The sequence below is a fragment of the Lytechinus pictus genome, chromosome 1 (assembly GCF_037042905.1).
Source record: "Lytechinus pictus isolate F3 Inbred chromosome 1, Lp3.0, whole genome shotgun sequence".
NCBI classification, from domain to species: domain Eukaryota; kingdom Metazoa; phylum Echinodermata; class Echinoidea; order Temnopleuroida; family Toxopneustidae; genus Lytechinus; species Lytechinus pictus.
In genome coordinates this window covers 25648083-25670041 of record NC_087245.1, presented here as the reverse complement: position 1 = coordinate 25670041, position 21959 = coordinate 25648083, and the positions used below count along the sequence as shown (strand labels likewise).

At 34.5% G+C, this 21959-nt stretch overlaps 1 protein-coding gene across 1 annotated transcript in view; it reads left to right on the top strand.

Moving 5' to 3' along the window:
- Positions 1 to 21577, top strand: part of LOC129259902 (von Willebrand factor D and EGF domain-containing protein-like) — a 49060-nt gene extending 27483 nt beyond the window's left edge. Inside the window, exons 13-30 of the mRNA XM_064099039.1 lie at positions 3569 to 4467; positions 5080 to 5216; positions 5750 to 5887; positions 6336 to 6434; positions 6905 to 7019; positions 7660 to 7928; positions 8287 to 8524; positions 9392 to 9532; positions 10331 to 10429; positions 11058 to 11153; positions 12026 to 12121; positions 13550 to 13645; positions 14806 to 14901; positions 15328 to 15423; positions 15781 to 15876; positions 16851 to 16946; positions 17290 to 17404; positions 18746 to 21577. Coding sequence (XP_063955109.1) covers positions 3569 to 4467; positions 5080 to 5216; positions 5750 to 5887; positions 6336 to 6434; positions 6905 to 7019; positions 7660 to 7928; positions 8287 to 8524; positions 9392 to 9532; positions 10331 to 10429; positions 11058 to 11153; positions 12026 to 12121; positions 13550 to 13645; positions 14806 to 14901; positions 15328 to 15423; positions 15781 to 15876; positions 16851 to 16946; positions 17290 to 17404; positions 18746 to 18776 — 2953 coding nt within the window. The 3' untranslated portion in view covers positions 18777 to 21577. The remainder of the gene's footprint in view (positions 1 to 3568; positions 4468 to 5079; positions 5217 to 5749; positions 5888 to 6335; positions 6435 to 6904; positions 7020 to 7659; positions 7929 to 8286; positions 8525 to 9391; positions 9533 to 10330; positions 10430 to 11057; positions 11154 to 12025; positions 12122 to 13549; positions 13646 to 14805; positions 14902 to 15327; positions 15424 to 15780; positions 15877 to 16850; positions 16947 to 17289; positions 17405 to 18745) is intronic.
- Positions 21578 to 21959: the final 382 nt, after the last annotated feature.

Sequence of the window (21959 nt, the reverse complement as noted above, 5' to 3'; positions counted from 1 at the left end):
AAAGTATATGTACCAATTTCATGAAAATTGGATATAAGGGTAATCAGAATACTTGCAAGAGTTTTACGTCATATGACCAAGGTCGAAGGTCATTTAGGCTCAACATCATATGAATGGTGTTTTTATGAATAATTGGTTGTTTTCAAAGTTCGCACTGCCGCAACATTGAACCACGTAATGCAGGCGATACTATCAGAAAAATTCCACTTGTTATACTTTTAAACTTGTATACTTGATGCTTGTCTGGTATCATCATGCTCATGTTTTGTCTTTGGGTCAATGTCAAAAGTCATTTCAGATCAATTTACTTTAATCAAAATTAATTCTTTGTTCATTGTCTGAAAAAAGTACAAATTAAAATAAATTTGTGTGTGAAATCACATTTTGGAAAAAAAAATTGTCTTGACATACACTGACAAAAGGTTTCTTTATTTGAGAACTGCTTTCCTTTGCTCATGCATGCCCCACTTTGTGGAATAGCCTTGCTGAAGACATGAAATGTGTATTTAAAAAATCTGTTTAGACTTTTAAAAATCTTCCCCAAACTCTTTTGCTCTTTATGCGCCTTGAGCTTTCTACAGAGTGGATTTGGCGTTTTATAAGTCACACTATTATTATTATTATTATTATTCCCTGGGGTTCGCATACGAGAAGGCGAAATGGGGTTCGTAAGCATAAAGTTCTTATGCATAAGCTTCTGAAGCATTATGTTTTAAGTTTATGGATTTAGTTAAGCATTAGAATTAAGCCTAATGATTATAGCACAAGGTTTTTAACCCTAATAAGACTTGGGGGCTAATTCGGCCCCCGACATTTTTAGCGATAAATTCGCCGCGCAGTCACTCGCTGACTTTTATATTCCAGTCTCGCGCAACTTTTGAGACTAGAATTGCGACCCCCGGGTTCACGGTTCCGAAATAACAAATGCGTACAAATTCAATGCAAATAATGTTTCTAGTCAAAATTCATGAATGTATCATTATTTTTTCTTTTACTGATAAACATCAATTAATTTCATCTTATTTATGGTCAAAAGAAATTCCCCGTTTAAAAAATCAATAAAAAAGTAGTAAAACAAAGAAATACATAAGAAATTTAGAAAATAAATGTGATGTTGATTTTTTTTAATTACATTTGGTGAGATTCTTATAAAGAGTCTGTAAACCAAAAATTACCATTATTGGGGCATTATTTAATTAGAGCAACATTTTGATTTTACGCATAAATTAGCATTATTAACTACCAATGAAAATGTCACCAGTATTTGATCTTATAGTTTAGTAGATTCTGTCATGGGTTACATGCTTGCCAATTTCGTCTCGATCACGCGATGGACGGCCTAGATCATAAGGGGGTGGGTGAATCAGCTCCCAGTCTTCTTAGGCTTCGAAATAGCCCAGTCTATTTAGAGATAAGCATCAAGTTCTTAAGCACAGGATTCCTTAAGCATAAGGTTTTTAAGCATAAGGTTTTTAGCATAAGGTTCTTAAGCATGGGGTTCTTAAGCATAGGGTTTTAAGCATAAGGTTCTCAAGCAAAGATTTTAAGCATAGGGTTCTTAAGCAAATGGTTATCAAGCATAAGGTTTATGAGCATATGGTTTTTAAGCAAAGGGTTTTTTAAGCATTAGGTTCTTAGGCATAGGGTTTTAAGCAAATGATTTTAAGCATTAGGTTCCCAAACAAAGGGGATTTGTTAAACATAAGGTTCTAAAGCATAGGTTTTAAAACATATGGTTTTAAGTTTATGGTCGTAATTGAGCATAATGCCATATCAGATCTTCAAGAACGATTTGAGTTAAGCGTACTTTTAATTTAAGCATTAACTTTTCAGGCACAAGTTTTTAAGCATATGGTTCTTAAGCATAAGGGTTCTTAGTCACAAGGTTTTTGAGCATAAGGATTTAAGGCATGTTGTTTTTTAGCACAAGATTGGTTTCAAAGCATAATGTTTTTAAGTTTAAGGTCCTAATTGAGCATAATGCCATAATTATAAAATCTTAAAGCACAGGTTCTTAACCTTTAAGCAAACTGTTTTAGTTAAGCATATTTTTAAGCGTAATGATGTATTTAGGCATACAGTTCTTAAGCATAAGGTTTTTAAGCAGAAGATTTTTAAACACGTCGATTTAGTTGGCATAGGGATTGTAAACAGTTTTCCAGCGTAAGGTTTTTAAACATATGTTGTAGAGGATATGGTTTTTAAGTTTGAGGCCCTAGATAAGCATAGGGTTTTATATTTAAGGTGTTGAAGAAGCGGTGGGTACCTAAACATTTTTTGTTAAGCATAAGGTTTTACTTAGCATAAGGCTTTATTTAAGCACAATTTTATAAACAAGTGTTTTGCCTCGCCTGCATTGCAGAGCGAGACTAGGTGCTGCTTTTGCGACGCTAGCGTCGTCAACTTTGAAATCTTTCTAAGGTCAAGTTTTCGAAATGTTATTTCAACTTAGAAAGTGTAATTACCTATTTCATGAAACTTGGACATAAGGGTAATTAAATATCACTGGTCATATTTCAAGAGTATCAGGTTATATGACCAAGGTCAAAGGTCATTTATGGTCAAAGAACTTTGACCATGTTTTGGGTAACAAGATTGAAGTTTTTTAGAAGTCATAATAAGTTTGATTGAGCCCAAATGAACTTTGACCTTATGTGACCTGAAACACCTGTAAAATGATTAAAGGTCATTTAGGCTCAAAGAACCCAGTATATATTAATGGTGTTTTTTTTTTGTTAAGAACTATTCGTCTTGGTTGTTTGAAAGTCAGCACTACAGCTATATTGAGTCTGGTAATGCAGGCGATATTGCCAGAGGCGTTCCACTCATTTGTTTCTAATGATGAAAAGCAAAATTGTTTCGATACTCCAAGATTGTATATAAGGACTATGAGCGAGTATGAGCGATTATGTGGGTAAAAGGTCAAAATCTTGGATTATAATATATATTTTGTCATAGTTTTATTCTAATTCTTATCCATTAATTTCCTTACTTTTTAAAGTGGAATTGTGAATTCATGGAATAAATAAAAGCATGATGTATTTTGATATCATTAAAGTACAAAAAAAATCCTGCTCTAAAGTGTGATGCAAACGATACCACCAGAGGCATTCTACATTTTGCATTTATTTCAGGTTTTTTTGGTGTAGTATTTTTTGTATATTACAGGCTTTATGACATCCTAAAAAGCATATTTGTGAATCACTTTTATTTTCTTTTTAACTGAATATACCACCCCTTTATATTGAATAGACTGGAATGTCATAATTAAAAACAAACAAAGAATCACCCCAAATTCTTCTCTTTTTTTGCTTTCTATTTAATATACATGTATTTCCTTCATTTTGGATGTGATAATAATAGGCATTAATATTGTATATTAAGATATTCCAAAGCGCATAATAAGTACTAAAGAAACTAACACCAAACTCACCTGAAAGTTTGTAACAAGCCCATATAACTGACCTGGGTTGAGTACTGTACCATGCAGTTACATTGTTGCTTAATATCAATACTTAATTATCATGAATACGAGACCTTTGACATTGAATTTTATGATTAATTTCAGACTGCGTGATGGAGGTATGTTCAATACAATACCCCTACCAGTGCCTTATGAGCTTCGTCTTCCAGCCTGTTCGTGTCTATCTCCTATAGTTCCTCCAAGGGGTGATTTATATCCAATCCAGAGTCTTGGCTGCCTGGGTGAGACGTCCTGTAGACCTCGATGTACCCGATTTGAAGACGTATACAGGAGAGAATTGGTTCAATCAAATGACGTCACATACGTGTATTCGAACCTCATATCAAATAATCCTTTTGGGAGGAGGCGGAAGAGGAGTGCATCTGATGATAGGACTAAGCGGCAACTTAACCCGCCACCAAGCGATACATCATTGGACCAAATAGCCCTGCGGGATTTCTTTAATCTCTTTGATCTAGACATTCCTGTGGGTTTATTTGATGACACAGGGCCAGTTGGACCAAGTGTTCAGAGCTCTTACTTCTTCCTACCAGATCACAGACCGAGTGACCTGAGACCATTAAGAGCCACTTGGCCGACACCAAGTGGTATATCCTACGAACAAGCAAGGGAGTTCTGCTTCCAGACTGTCGCCAACACCACACTCGCTAATGCTTGTGGCGAGAGTGGCTTGAGGACTAACATGTACATCGATGACGCCGTTGAGATGTGCCTCAGTGATGTGCAGTTAACTGAGGATTTGACCTGGGCGTCGCAGACATTGCCTTTGGTTGAGAACCAATGCGAGGCGGCCTATGTGTCCAATAGAACGCTGTGGAGACCTGATGTTAGCTCTGGGAATGAGCTAGGAGAAATTGTACCGCCCGAAGGAGTGTTGAGGGCGCTTAACTGTCCCAATGATTGTAATGGTCATGGTGTATGTACCAAACAGGGATGTATATGTGAAGACAAGTATGAACCACCTGACTGCAGTTGGAAAGATGGTAAAAAGAAATCCTTCCATATCAGTAATCTTAATTTACAGAAAGCACTAAAAAAAACACTCACCTATGCAACCTGTATACACAAGTAATTCGCTTTCTCAAACTGAATTAGAGCGGGAAGAATGGAGTTAGCCACTTCATACAATCAAATTCATGGAAAAACAACATTGATATAGATCTACACAAAATGATATAATGCTATTGATAAAAACATAACGGGTGAGATTATTTAGAATACTATCAAAAGAGTAAAGCCAAAATGGAGATAGAAAAAGGACTAAAAAATAAATATTGGGATCTTCTAAATACCACATCCCAGAGGAGATATACAAAACTTATACCGGGCTAACATGTTTACTAGCCTTTATAGATACCACTACTTTTCACTGGCCTGCATATCTTTCTAAATATTACATTATAATATTGCGTAAATTCTAAACTAATGATAATGAAGTAGATATCTGTATTTACCCATTTTACCAGTGTTAATATTCCTACAGAAATACTTGCTAAAATCAAATATTGAGGAAGAAATATTTCTGTGGACTTTAAATGATTTGCGTTTTGCTTGTTAAATGAATTGATTTAGTTTTCTGATGTTATCAATTGCAGATGCTATACCCTACATTGTGAGGTTAGAGAACAATGGGTTATGTGACAGAGAAACCCAAAGATGTGATACAGTTAGGATTACAGCAAGAGAATATAGAGAAGGCAAGGCCATTACATGCCTCTTCTCTTTATTAAAGGTAAATGCATTCCCTTTTTCATTTTAGTGTAACGTTTTTTATATGTCCTTTAAGACTGTTAAAGTCATGGCCCCGAGAAATAACGGGTACTATTCGAAATTGGAAAAAAATAATTGTGTATGACCACGGAGAGGGTCGGGGAAATATCGCGAGAACCTTATGGCAATGTATGGTAAGGAAACTAAGATAAGACGTTGAAGAAATATGGGCCTGATAAAATGTTGCAGAGAATTGATTAATTCACTTTGTTGCACACTATGTGTTATGCTTTCGTTTAGTTTACGTCTTTCGTTTAGTTGATAGCACCATGAAATACAAATATCATGATCAATGTACTAATTCACGCCAGAATTTGTGAAATATGTCGATCTTCTGTTGGCCCACATACACCACATAACACTAAACAAATACGGTGCAGACATGCTACCTGTGTATAGCTTTGTATAAATGTTGCTTGATAGACTATCATATACCAATATCTTGTGATCTTTATTACACATATATTTAGAGTATAGTTTTCTTCATAATTTTAGGACGGAATAAACGATGTGTCGTCAGTTATCTACGCTCAGTCCATCGCAATCAGAATCAACAGAAAGACTGTATTGTGCAATGTACCGATAATAGAAGGAGCTGCTAACGAAGATGCTACAATGAGATGGGAGGTTCAGGTAAGAACTTGACGAATTTAAGACGATTTATTTCTGCAAAAAAGAAAAACAAAATCATTTCATAGAAGTATCGTTAACTTAAGCCGATAGAAGCCTCTTTCCGTGACTGCGATGTCAACATTTATATGAATATCTTATTTAATGAATGTAATGGCAGCATAGAAATTATTAGATATTTTATTTGTATTTGCATTGTATTTGATGATAAGGTCACAATGGTATTTCTTAACTGTACAGTACAGTAAATAAACTAATGTTTCATGAAATGATATCAATTTGATTAAAAATAATCCACCATGTCACCGGAAATAAATGAAGATACTTTGGTAATCTAGTATTACTATAGCATCCACCAGTTTAATCTCCTATTGTAGATCCATCGCAATTAAAAGTATAATTTAAAGGAAAGTGAATTACTGGTTGGTTTAATCTTTCCTTTTGTCATCAGGTGATGTATTCTGATTCGTCTCCCAGTAACACAATGACATTGATTCACTATGATTCAAAATGTCATATATGTACTTGGATTGGAGCTTGCACAACAAAGGTTAGTCGATCACTCCTCCCTTGATGTGGATATCAAAATTGCTTAGAAGAAGACTCGCTATATAGGTTGACGAATTGTTGTATGCCACCTCAAAGAAAATGATTTATTAAATCAGTGCATGGAAGTTAACTATCAGTTATTCGATATTTTACATTTCTATATTCCTATTTTGTTCTTGTTATTGGTATACTTTGTCTCCAAAGTTTTTATAAATAACTCGTGGAAATGTCCATTAGTGTTCTTTTTATAATAGTCCTGACTATTTTCCCCTCTTACTTTAAATAAACCCAATAGTTTTATGCGGGTATTAGGAACCTAATGTTGTATACTGAGGAAAACAACCATTTTCTTTTCTGTTTCTCTCATTTGCATGGTCGTTCATCGATATAAATTATATCTTTTTAAACTATTTACTAACAAGGCCCAGGAGTAATTCCAAAATTAATTCATTTAAAAATCTTGCCCTTTAGGAGAATGCCTGCGTGATTGAAAGACGATGTTACTCCGCCGGTCAGCATAATGAGAGAGATTCCTGTCAGCAATGTCGACCATTGGTCAGCAGACACGAGTGGTCAATATCAGAAGGTATGAGATTTGTCACGAAATCTTTGGAAGGGAACAAAACAAAAGTGAATGTTATCCCTGACCACATCTCCAGATATTGGCCGATCAACACAAAATTTACCATAGACATTTAGTTCGTACTAACGTGGTTGCATGTATTTGTATTTTATCACTATTTACTTCATATTAGGTGCATTAATATTTTTTAGAAAAACTTGATTACGAAATTCTGCAGTTTAAAATGAATATTGATGACATCTGATAAGCAAATAAAGTTAAACAATGTCACATGATAATTGTTTCTTTTAGGTATTGCATAAAATAACATATTTTTGTAGATTTGATAATGAAGAATGTAGACCCATAGAATAAGTCGTATAAATATGAAATCATAGTATCACGTTTTTGATGGTAAAGGCAAATCACGTTTAGGTTAATTTATCTGAGGAAATGATTGCAGTATTTTTGTTTCATTTATAAAAAAAAAAGAAAGGGCGATTCTGTGAAGACAATAGTATTTGCATACTGACAATATTTTATGAATTCAAGTGAGACCTGAAGTATCTTTTTTTTAATACTGTATTTTTTAAAATAAAAATTTCAACATTAAACCTCTTCAGAAAAAATTGTATTTCATTATCTTTTTAATTGTTTTAAACAGACAATGTACCTCCAGTTCTTGGTGTAGATACCCAGTTCGTCACGTTCACTGGCCGTGCTTTCACTCATCAGCTGGACGCTATAGACCCTGATAGTACAACGGGGGTAGGGGTTGAATTCTCAGTACAAACCCAGGTCTCCGACGATCTATACCACGTCAATATCTCACGATTCGGCCATCTGTATTGGTTGTCAAACGTAGAGGGCGACTACACGGTTCCGGTGAGGTTGACTGACGAGTGCGGATCGAGTGTTGCATTTGAGATGGAGGTAATTGCTGAAAGTTTCTTTAATAGCGATCGATATGTTTTATTGTAGGAAATCAGCAGTAGTTGATACATTTCTCTTTGTGATGTAAAATATAATTTGCCTTCATCTCACTCATGTGGAATAATCATAATTGTGATTTACTTTGATTCAATGAAGACTTTCTCATCAAGTTTATTCAACAAAAAAGTTATATTAATTGTTTATGAAATGTTGACGTTTTGGGTACTGCATTCATATTGCAAAAAATATCATATATCTTAATTTATGATGATATCATATGCAAAGTCATTGTAATACATTTTTTTCTATTGGGAATGAAATAAATACATATTTGAATTTCATTATGTTATTTCACTAGGTAACAGTATTAGCTTGTCGTTGTCGAAACGGGGGAGAATGTATACTAGACTCGAGATCAGGCTTTCCGGTGAACAGTCGTCAATACTCGTGTTCATGCCCATCCCCCTATACTGGAGAGTACTGTGATATTAATATGGCGCCTGGTACAGGAAGCTGTGCGTCAAATCCCTGCATGCACGGTCAATGTCAGGACAGCATTCATGGTTTTACATGTGATTGTGAGACAGGCTATACAGGTATTTTAGAGTTTTGAAACCCTATTTTAAATTTGCCTTTTAAGACTAAGTTTTACGGGGTGATGGGGGTTCCGCCTCTTCCATTAGATGTTAGCCGCTAAAGCTCAGGGGAGCGTTTCATGAAAGGACTTGTCGAACGTTTCATTGACGAGTCCTTTTTCATCTGACAGTTGCCATAGTAACAGTGCTTCTCAGCCAATAAAAAAATTTAAAAAAGTTCAGACCTGACAACTTGTCAGACGAGTATGTTGATGAAACTCTACACGTAACGCAATTATGCACAAACGTGATTGCGAGCTAAGGGCATCGATTTGTATTTTTTTTGTCGCCAACGAAATCGTCTATATTGACTTAATATGGAATTTCCCCGCCATAAGTATCAGGGGCCGCGGAACCGGGGGGCAGGGGGGGCTTCAGTCCCACCACTTTTTTCCAAAACCGTGTACAAAAACGTAAAATGACCATATGATTGTGATTTTTAGCATGGTCAGCCCCCCCCCCCCCCCCCCCCCACTTTGAAAACCGTTCCGCGGCCCCTGAGTATGTCATTAAATATAATCCATCTTGTATTGAAATTCGCGAAGGGTTATCTTTGACGTAATAAACCCTATACTGATGCCAGAAAATGTAGGAAAAAATTATTTAGCGGCCGGGATAGGGTATGTCCATATGAGGGAGATCGAGCGTACCTTTCAATAGGGTGCTGAACCCGTTTTCGTTTCTCATGCTAATTTAGGCGAAAAGAGGTACCTATATTGAGACTTTCTTTTCTTTTTTATAATTTGTTTGTGCCTATATTGCGACTTTCATGTGAGAGAGTAGTATTTTATTGTAATTTTGTGTTTCATGTTATCTCCTTTGGTACAGGTTCAACATGTTCTATCATGAAGAATGTTTGTGATAACAGACCCTGTTTTGAAGGCGTGGAATGCACTGTTCGTGGATTGGGGTCGTTTTCATGCGGGTGTTGCCCAGAAAATTACTATGGGGATGGTATTACTTGCAAAGGTACTATTTTTCTTGACATTGTTTTCTCGGCTTCTGCATAATCTTTTAATTTCCAGCTGATATTAAAGACTGTTGGGTGAAACGTACTTTGCATCGCAAAAAAAGGGAAACTCGTTTCGAGAGATAGAAATCACGTTCGTCAAAATCATTTTCTAATTTCAAAAGTTGCGAAACTAGCATGTATCACAGGACCAAATTACTTTAAAATCAACCAATGAAACACCATTAAAACCATTCACACATTGCAAATTATGGACAGTGAAAACAAAACCTGACGGAATTGTTTTTGTGATTTATCATATGCTCACTCTTAGTTAATTTAGTGAAATAATTTAGTGAAAGAAGAATGCAAAAATCATCAAAGACGTAATGAACCGTCGGAACCGTCCCTTTCTCATGCATATTCCTTATTTTCTGACTTGATATTGGCCAATTATTTGAAGCAATTTCATTTTGATATTGAAAATTCAAACTATGCTTGCTCTTCAGGCTTGACCGAGTCATATGATAATCACATTGATTGATTGATAACGAATTTATTTCATTCCAAAATTTCAACAGAGTTACAAAGTAAAGCCAAATATAATATGACGTTATGAAATGAAATTGAAACCTTCTGAAAAGCAAAGCTTGTTATTGAAGGTTTCCTTCAATAAATGAGACATATTAATGCAAAATACAAAGTTCACACTGTACAATATTCTTGATTTATGTTTATTTTTCTTCTAGTTCTATTTTGGGTTTTTTTAACGATTTTTTTCATAAAAAATATAAATCATTTATTTTCCCCCTCTACAGCATCAAAGTGCAAAGTCCCGTGTCCTAAGAATATGATATGCGACCCCAACGTTGGATGTGTGTGTAAGGATGGCTATCATGGTCATGCGTGTTTCAGACGTAAGTTCTTTAATCAAACATTTCGTGAGGAGTCTTGTTTTTGGCCAAAATTTGTCAGAGCATAATCTTATCAGAATGTTGAAATTCATTCTTGTCACCTTTTCTATTATTGTTGGTTTTCTGACTCGTTGTTCCGTAACTTATTTGCATTAAAATCAGCAGTGTAATAAGCCAAATAATTTGAGAGGGAGGGACGCAGTATGTGTAGGCCTATATTCAAAATTTTCTGTCAAAAAAGTCGCCTGGGAGCGAACATTTTGGCCTTTATATAGTGATTTTTTTTTCAATTTTGAGATACATTAGACATATTCAAACAAAATATGTATCACATTTCACCCTTTTCTTGTTTTTCTCTTTTTGCTCTTTCTTTTCCCGAGCCCCTCTATACGCCAGTGATGATAATGGCACTACTGCTTACGAATATATCTATGAAAAAAGGAAAGCACAGAAGATTGCTTTATTTATTCTGATTTCAATTCACGAAGATGGTCGCTTGACTGGAAATATGAAAGAAAAAAGATTTTTTCATCTTTATGTCCTCTTATGTTTTGTATGTATTTTTATTATTTTCCATGATCTCTCCTTTTCTCCCTTTCTCACACCCTCTTTTCCCCTTTTTTCTTTACAGCCTTGTGTAACCCTCCTTGTCTTAATAATGGTCGATGTGTTCAGCCTAATACATGTGCTTGTCCAGTAGGATATACGGGCCAATATTGTCAGCGAGGTAAGAAAGTAGTTCTAACGTGTTAAATTAGGAATTATAGCGTTATTTGTTTTTAATATTGGCGAAATGTTAAATGAAGAAGAGTTCTCTGAGGAAGAAGGTCTACTAACAAATGTGTGTAGTGCTATTTTATTGTGAGCGTATTATATAATGTCAAACGTTCCTGTTCCTTATAATTAAAACCTGGTTTGGTCACATTTGAATCAAATCACAACACGTCAAATTCCATCTTTTTATACAAGAAAAGTAAAGGTAAACTAATGAATGGGTACAGAGACGTCGTAGGTGGTAACTGTCCCCATGATTTTTAAAGTCATGAAAGGGGGAGGAGAAAGGAAGAAAATGAAACAATAATATAAAAAGGAGATGCCTGGGCCTTGTTCTCTGCGAACACCCCTATTTTTTCACCTAAGGGAAAAAATGGCGCCACCTTTGTCTTGATCCCATATTAAACTATACCCTTGCACCGCCCCTGAATTGGTTTTGTGTGTATTAACTACACAATGTTTCTTACTGTGGCAGTGTTGTTTTGCATGCATGGTGGTGGTTACTCTCTGTTTCCTTTAGTTTCTCTTTGTTGCGTTCCTAATGATGTTAAGTCCAGTATCCCTTGAAAAGCACTATGAAATAATTGGCGTAATTGGTGAAGAAGCAGCATCTGCTAGTCTGCCTATTTTGTTTCCCACCATGCTATAATTGTGCGTCTTTCGTGAAAGTTTCTTTTTTACATTTAGGGCACGTCTGATTCCCACCTTCTCCTTTCCCATCAATGTCCATGACATTTCAAAGAATATGTTTCTATGGTAACTGTATATCCTCTCTGTTTCTTAACCAACACATTTGGCGGGCAATAATTTGTTTACCGTTGACAGGGCAATGTTCTCCTGTCTGTCAGAACAATGGTCGATGTATGTCTCACAATCGATGTCATTGCTGGCCGGGATTTACAGGAAGCAGATGTGAAATTAGTAAGTCAGTTCATGAAAAATCAATTCCGGAATGTTTCAATATTATTTTACTGATAAAAAAAAATTATCTTACATTATTATACTTGCTGCATGAGATAGTTATTAGAATATAACCCTTTTCATTATTCTGTGCTCATGAAATATTCAAACTCTCTGAATAATAGATCCATATGGGGGAGGGCATCTAATGATGAGATGCTTTCTTCTGCAATGTTGGCTGCGTCACGTGGGATCAGGGGTGACTGTTGCCCCCATGATTTTTTTCAAGTACTGGAAAACAGAGGGAAGAAAATTAAGGAAAGAAGGGGGGGGGGGGAAAGCTTGGGAAAAAAAGAGTATCGAAAGTAGAGATCTGAGATGAGTTACCCTGATACGAATTACTATGATGCCTCTATCATCCATTTGAGATAAAGAATAAAAAAGGATATTCGAGTCAGCTACCCCTTTTTAAATACCTTGGCGTCGTCCATGTTCTCTGCATTGAAATTCATTCATTTCCCCCTGTCTTGGTTAAACTAATCTTGCTGAGCGTGTTTGTCGTATTATGTAGCTTCTGGCTGAATGTTGAATACTAATGAAACCTCGCTGTTAATGCAGAGTGCTGCTATCATTGCATTTGCTTTTAATACTTTCCTGTTCATGTTGTCAGAATATTTAATTTTCAAATGAATTTTCATTTAATTCGCTTTGTCATGTTTGTAGATGTGATTAAATTTGAAGTCAATATTGAAGTCAAAAGGGCGTTTTCATGTTTCAATATAAACATTTTTTTGCGTTCAATAGTTTTGGCATTGTTTAATTTGAATTTCGTTGAAATCCCATAGGGTGTAATATACTTATTGATAATCATTTTTTAATAGCATACGTATAACAAATCTTACACTAAATTTATATATCTATCATCATGCTAATCTATACTGTCACTGTCTGGCAGTGGCGTAGCTAGGATTTTTTCCTTGGGCACGGGGGGCAGCATTTTTTTTCTGTGTGTGTGTGTGTGTGTCTGGTAATTTGAATTTATTTATCTCTTAGCTCGCCAGGTAGACATATACACATATCGAATTTTATAATCATTAATCATATTAATCCTGTTCTATTACTATAGAAAACAAACAATGATAGTTCCATCACCTTTTTCTTCTTTCACGTTCTCCCCCTTATAAATATCAATCTTTTTTACATCTTGTTTATGTCGTTCTGTGTAAGTATCTTACTCGCTGGCTTTTGATGGCACAAATTAGATTTACCGATATCAAAATGGCAGCTGCCTAGTTTTTGTCCATCGTTGCTTGTTAATACTTCCTGCTGTCAAATATTCCAATGCATACTATCAGACAATGGAAAGGAATGAGTTATATTATGCAGAAATAATTTGTTAAAAATGTTTACTTTATAATGAATAAAAAGAATGTATGTTTATTTTATCAGTGTCCTGTAATGTGAACTGTATGAATGGTGGATATTGCGTCACCCCTGATCGATGTATATGTCGAGGAGGATACACTGGACCAGCTTGCCAAACCCGTAAGTTTTTAACAAGTCTATGACCAGGGGCGGATCCAGCCTTCGCCAATAGAGGGGTAGTGGATTTTTTTCAGTCACATTTTCCCTGATCGGCCGCTCGAAGTTGATTTTTGTTTGTTTCTTTGAAGGCGTAGTCCTAATAGTCACTTCTAAGCTCTTTACTCCTATAATCTCATAAGCCTTATTTGGATGGTGCGAGTGCGAAGCGTGAGTTTTTTTTTTTCATGTATTTTGTCCAAAAATTTTAGCATTTTGTACAATATTTGTGATCCTAAACGAGATGTGTATCGCGAAGCCCAAGCAGAAATTTTTAACATACGTTTTGATCTGATAAAAAAAATCTGTTAACGGCTGCTTGCAGTAAGCCATGAAGACGTTACATATTTCAACAATCAAATTATGCGAAGCGCGAGCCGAAAATTTTCACCTGAAGAATGGAAATTCTAAACAATTTTTGTAATCGTGAAAGGATATGTATATAACTAAACAATTGATGTGAGCGCGAATCGCGAGTGGAAAAATTCGAGATTTACACCTAAAAATGGGACACTCTTGTCATGTTTTTTAAATCATGAAAAGGGTGAGTAATTGAAAATCTTCCTACATCAATAATGCGAGCGCAAAGCGCGAGCAAATTTTTTTTGATATCTTGATCTGAAAATGGATATAGAGAACAAGCTGAGTCTCTGAATATACATGCGCACGCATGTTTAAGATTTCGACCTAGAATTTAAAGCACTTTTGGAATTATGAATAAGATACATGACTTAATATATTTTTAACAATCAATGCGAGCGCAAATCGCGAGCCATAATATTTGATATAAACTGTAATGAAATGGGGATTTTAAGTAGTTTGTAATATAATTAATATTGAGATATACATATCTCACCAATCGAAATCGTCTCAACCTGATGCAAAAAAAGTGATCACAAAGAATAATTCCAGTGAATCATGGGAGATCAATTATATATTATACTGTATATGATAAAGACTTATTTCAGAAAATAAAGAACGAAATAACAACGTGCTTTAAGCATAACACTGATATAAGGTATATACAAGGGCAGAAACAAAGGTCCAAATTGAATGTACAATTTATCATTATTAAAAAATGTTTCATATTTTGAAATATTGTACCAATGTCTCTATCTTTCTAGCTGTATGTTCACCAATGTGTCGTAACGGAGGAAGATGTGTAAGCCCGGGTCTATGTGTGTGTCCACGAGGTTTTCAGGGGCAATATTGCCAAAGAGGTAATATGATGTTTCATTTTTATGATTTTTTTTAAATCTCCCCACACATTAGCTCACCAGTTGTTGTTAAATAAGTCTCTAATGAAATTTTAATCATAATGTTATTAAAAGTCTTTAATTAGTTGTAAAACACTGTCTTCTTCAAATGTCACATTCTCAGAATTATGATATCTTTTTTCAAATTCTATTTGTTTGTACACCAAAATCTTATTCAAGCTATAGAACATTTCGTTTGTATACATGTAGTTTAACTATGGGAAATGATTAGTCATAAGAATAATACAAGGAATAATAAGCCTAAAATAACGGGAGAATCTACGGAAATGAAAACATTAACGATCATTCCAATATTCTGACTTTCCAAAATATGTGCAACTCTTTTGATTTTGATGTTCTTTTTTATTTTATGACACTTTTCATATACAGCAATGTGTTCTCTACCTTGTCGTAACGGTGGTGTATGTGTGAGGAAAGATATGTGCTCCTGTCCAAGAGGATATACAGGGAGAATGTGCGAAAGAGGTGGGTACTGCATTAGTTCTTGTTTTGTCAAAATGAAGTGACTTTAACAAACTTTTTGAGAATTTAGATATTTGAGGCGCGATTCCAATGCTTACCCCGTGCTGTCAGGATGAAGAAGGGGTGCAATTTTAACACTTGCCACGGACAGCCAGATTCATATTTACTGCATGATGGCAAAATAACCAAAGTATAGTTGGTTTTGTGCGATGGCAAAATCTGCTATTATGCAGGATCAAGATTTGATCTGATTATTGGCCTTCTATCCACGTACTCGCTCGTAGGTTAAAAATATAATTAATGACAATCACTTATTTCTTTTGAATTTAAATGATTTTGATTCAATTTTATTGTACTTAGCTATTTGTGAGCCACGATGTCAAAATGGCGGCCGATGTGTATCGCCTGGTTGGTGTTCATGTCCTTCTGGATACAGAGGAAGAAAATGTCATAAAGGTAATTTCTCAAATACTCAGATAAAAACAGTGGATCTTGAACGAACAAAATAACAAAATCATTCTTGTTAGAATGTGACGATATATTCTATGTCAGATTGTCAGTAACTTTCACCTTGATTGCTGGCAGTAGTGACCATATCAACAATTTCTAAAATATTGTTTGGATAGGAGATAAAACTTTTAAAAGTGACACTTTTCATAGCATTTTTCCAGAACATTAAGAAGATGAAAAGACCAACATTTACGTCATGACTTCATGTGGTCAGTAATTAACTTGAGAATTCGATACATTGTGCTGTATGTAGACATTCATATAAAAATAAAACTTTTTTCTGTGTCTTGTATCTTAAATGACTCCAAGTAAGTCATTTTTTGGTGATTATGATGTCATGTTGCCGCGCGACAAGCGGAAACTAAAACGTTCTATTAAATCTTAGGAGACTGAAGACGTTCAGCTGAGCTTTTCCCCTTCAGATGTAAAACATAATGTAAAACAAGTTTAGATTCATCCCTGATATATAATTGCCATTTTTAAACCTATTCCGCTTTAATGAAGAACAGTTGTGAAATCTGCAAAAATCGAAGCATTCAATAATAAAACAATGCTCTATAGTAAAACACAAAATAGATAGCCTTTGTAGCACCCGTGTTTTGTATAGGGTTTTTAGTGAAAATAAGAGATGTATGAAATGCAATAAGTTGCTTATTTTGTATCAGATTGTTTTTATTAAATTTTCATAATTATGCTTTGCTTGGTCTTTGTTCATTTATTCAAAGAATATATTAATTCATATCAATATCTAATGGGATGGACTTGACCCTTAAAATCGTTTTATAACTTAACAAATAGCTATATGAAACACTCCTTGTATGATAAACAATTTCATAATACAAGTATGTAGATCTAATACATTTGTGTATTAATATTATTATTGCATTAATTTTTATATGCCAATTTCGCTATGTTTTCAGCTATTTGTCCGTCTGGGTGTCGGAATGGAGGAGAGTGTGTGGAACCTAATGTATGTATGTGTAAAGCTGGCTATGGGGGATCTAGTTGTGAAACCCGTAAGTATGAAAATATCTTCCTCTTCTTTTCCTATTGATAATTATGTGCAAGTAGTCCTATTCAGTAAAGCTAGACGTATTTCACTGTAGTTTAATATTGTAGCAATAGTTTATGTTAAAATGGTCAGATTCTTTTAATGTCACAACTTTATTTTCATCCGATTTTGTATAATATTTTCAGTACATTATTATGCTTGTTTGATTTTTATAACTTTGAAATTTCATATCTTCCAAATCTAAATATGACAATATGGCTGAAGCATACATTTTAATGGGCGCAGTCAGGAATCCGTTTATTTCTATCGGCGTTATCTCTTAATCTTTTTTTTTGGTTTCATTATAGCTTTCTGCAATAAGCCGTGTATGTATGGAGGCAAATGCATCAAACCAGATACGTGTTTATGTAGGAGGGGATACAGAGGAAAACAGTGTGAAAACAACAGGTTAGCGCATAGAAGGTGAGTATTCTCTCTTCTCAACAAGACTAGAATAGAGTATTGCATCCATTCTCATTACCAGGTCCCTCGGAGAGGATCTTAAACCTTGGGTCTTCTGCTTGCCTTCTTAGCAATCAGGTAAAACAATCACCACCCTCGCCAGCATCTCAAAAGAATTTGCCAAATTCAATTCATCAACTTTCTTAGTCAGTAGCCTCTAAATGCAAAGGAGCTAATCTGGTCCCTAATCTCACTCCTCTCAGAGTGAGATCAGGGACAAGTCCTGATGGAATGAGATTTTAATCTATCAGGAGTGAATTTTTACCTTTTTGGAGTGAAAGTATGCATTTCTTTTACACTTCCACTCCAAAAAAGGGTGAAAATTCACTCTTGAAATATCGAATCTCATACACTTTTACTCAAAAAAGGTACAAATCTCTCTTGAAAGATTGAACTCTCATTCCATAAGGACTGGTCCCTCATATCTCATCTTCGAGGAGTGTGACTAGGGGCAGATTAGCTCCTTTGCATGTAGAGTATCTGTGATGGGGTGGGCAAGGGGAAGTGCCCCTGGTGGCGCTCTGTGGAAGCACACACATGGGAAGTTCTAAAATTGACCGCTTTATATGCATGTAAAATGATCGGGGTCCTGAGTTTGCAGTACCTGTTAAAAGTAAACATTAATTTGCAAGAAATGTAACATTTGAGGGGTGCAATTTGAAGAGGTGGAGAAAACGCATAAGAGAAATGGGAAATAAAGCAAAATCAGGATCTTTTGTAATACACACGGGAAAGTTATCAGTAATGAAGCTTTTGATGTAGTCTTTTTTTTTTATGGGAAGAATGCTTAGGAAATTGAGCGGTTATTAGTTAGAATCAAATTTCCACACGGTCTTGTTTACTTCGCTCCCGAAGAGGTGGGGTCACACCTATAATATTTGCCACGGCAGTCATAATGCGTATAGATACGCCACTGCTCATAATCAAATGACATTCTTTTGAGTGCATGAACAGTGCCGCTGTTTGTAAGAGCCAAAAAAAAACATTACTGTTCCCCTCAGTTTCGTTTAGTAATCATGTTTTATTTCAAGTCTATGAAAATTCGTTTATGGCATTATTTTTTCAATATTAAATTTTAATTATACATCGTTAATCAGCCTGCAATGTATTTATTCAGTTACTTTTTATGTGGTTGATAGCTGCACATCAAGTTAAACAAACTAAATAGGAGATTGCGTTTTGTAATTTCATGATAAATGTTCAATTCATAAAACTGAATACTTCACACACATACTCTCTTGACCATAATTTCATATAGCTCGTAATTTACAAAGCGTTTACCCTTATTTCATTTATTTTCAGATATAGGAGAGACGAAGAAGACGTGTTATAATTATCATGGAATATATCAAGATATTATGCAGCCAAAGTCATTCATATTCTGCAATGTTTTAACTTGAATGGTTAACTAATTCACATACATAATATATTTATATTTCATGGTTCTTTTCTAATCCAGCTAATATTTGTATATGAGGGAGCAACGGGTGTATTTATATGCACATGAAGGTAATGACGTTCGCATTGATTACACATGTACATGTCCAGTATTTTGTTGCGTGAATGCACACACGGCTCACAACATTTGCTGTTGAAAAAATAGCGCAAAATTTGAAAATTTTCTTACATTGATTTTCCCGAGCTGTATCTTAGCTCGAAAAAAAGGGGGAAAAAATCCTTTTCCAAGGATAAGTTTAGCGACTTTCTGTTGCAATATTAAAGGTTTAATTAATTATAAATTCCAGAACTTGAATGATGAACAGTGTATTATTAGGGTTGAGATTGCACTGTCGCTGGACAATTTTTTAAATCTTCACCCATGACACTGGCTGTATTACACAAAATCTGAAAAACACTCAAAATAAATACTGTAGTATGTTTTATCTTTATGATTATGATTATTATCATTGTTATTGTTATTATTAATAATATTATTACTATTATCATTATTATCATTATTTGTAACCTGTTTTTCAATACAGTCTTCCATTAAATGGTCAGTGGGTATAGTAATTTCCCTTTTTGCAATTGATTTAGTCTATAGGAGACTACATCTCCGTGAGTTGGTGCTTTATCGTTATGTTTACGTTTGTAAATAAAATCAGTATTGCCGATATCCGATTTCCAGTACTAAATGTCTTCTACTTTTTTTGTTTTACTTTTTATTCGAACATTTTTAAAGCAATGTCGGTTTCGTTATTTTGTTTTCAAATTGACAGTACATTGTCAGTTGAGAAGAATGTCGATCAATTATAAAAGTGCTTATAGTTCATAGGAGATCATAGTCGTATGGTAGTTGTTTCTTTCAAGCTCAAACAAAATATGCTGCGATTACAGGATGGTTTTAAAACAAAATATATTTGTCGATTATTTTTATTTCATTTTTATCTTGTGACAGAGCTGTATTCAATATTTTATTATGACGTATTAGCATATTTCCATGTATTATAATAAGTAAATCTATTTTGTAGGGTTTTTGTGGATTTGACCCTTAATGAGAGAAATAAGAGACTAAAACTTGAGATGATCGACTGTAATTGAAATTCAAATTCCAGAATAGTTTAGAGTTATTACAAAGTTCAAATTTCCATGGATATGAGTTGCCATGTTTATGAGAGAGTTCAGGTCAAAAGTACCACTAAACATTGATTGTCTTCCATTTTTACATCCACATCTTATTTTCACCTTGTGCCCAATTGTTGCGATCGATATTTTAAAATTCAAGTGTGTGTCGTATTTATATTGCAAACATGTTTTTAAAAGACCATTGGCATTGTACACATTTTATATTTATCATCGTCAATTATACTTTTTTTTTCCTCATTCCTCTATTTTACGGTAAATATAGCATGCTCATGTAACGTTGATAAGATTATTCTAGCTCGAAACGACTTTTGGTGTCTTTCGTACATTGTACGTTGTCTATTTATATTGTTCATATTCTAAGTTGTCTTAGAATTTATCATGCCAAAATGAGTATTAAATGTAAACATATAATAAGTGAATTTTATTGGTATTTATTACAGCCTCTATTTTTAAACTCCTCAAAAAAGTTATGCGAGTCTGTTTTGAAGGATGATATTTTTGTTACCATGGTTACTGAACTGTGAAAAACTGGTGTCATTAAAAAAAAATGTTTTACTATAACGTGTCACATGTTGTATATGATTATCATTGTGTAATGTACAGTTTCCCTGGCTGTAATAGGACAAAGTCAGAAGTGACGTGACGCAAAGTGCATCATTTTCTAACAAATTCAGAGTGTGCATTGCGTATGAATATGCAATGTGTTTATAATTTTGCCAGGTGACAGGAATGGTTTGCAATGGTGTAATGGTGCTTTCTTTAAAAAAAAATCATATGAATGAAATGTGTTTTAATAGTGTTCAGGGTCGTTCGTAAAGATTAAAGGCATGGATCATGCTTGTGTAATCTCTACACTTGGTCCTTTTTCAAAGATGAATAATTTATCGGTCACTAATATTAATGTTTGTGTTTGTAAGTAGTCATTTATAGCAATGAATTCAACACATTCAGTCTTTTATGCAAATGAGAATGCACCATCCTAGAAACAATTAGGAATTCACTGTTGTAATGAAAGCAACACATGTGGCAATTTCTCATTTTTTACACTGCTACATATTCATAATCACTGTGTATTCCATGATTGTATTCGCATAACATGTGGCACGTCATTGTAAAGAAGAATAATCATGCTTTCAAATGATACCATACGGATACAAGATGATGGAGCAATTTGACATTGATTACCCCTCAAACTTGAGTTGCAGAACTTTTTTGAGGGGTTTAGATAGAGTTAATAGTAAAAAGCATCTAATGTCTTTCATTCTTTTACGTCTTGGCAATTCCATGACATAGTAGACTTTTCTAAGTTTGAGTCCCATTTGGTATTGATCCATAATTCAAAATTTGGAGCAGTAGGGCGGTACTTAATTAATCCTCTCGGTTAATATTTCATTTACAGCATCATTTATTTGAACATGGATCTAATGCATGTATTGCCATTTTCCGATCATATTTTTGTGTCATGATATTTTAAATGTATTTTTGCATTGTGAATTTGACAAGTGTAATTTGCTACATCAATAAATATATTTGATATTATCAATGAAATCCGTTCGAGTCCTCTTTGTTCTCTTTGATTAGTATACTATTTTGGTGCCAAAGGCAAATTATTCCAAAAGATTACATTTCTATGCCGAGCTAAACTTCCTCCAATTTTAATATTACATATATCGATTTACCACGGGTTTGTCCCTTTCTAACGAGAGTGAATGTTTTACGATTGACTGACTGCGGTAAGTTAAAGTAAAACACTGGAATGTTTTCTCTACCGGGGCCCTGGGGACAAATTATCACGGGTTTTCAAGCCAGTTTAACCTTTTTTTTATTTTCCCACAAGACGGTTGCTACGGTAACATAATGAAGTTGAAATAATATTGCTGTTACAAGACTGTGTGGAAAAACAGGTACTTGTGCCGAATGGTTAAAGAGA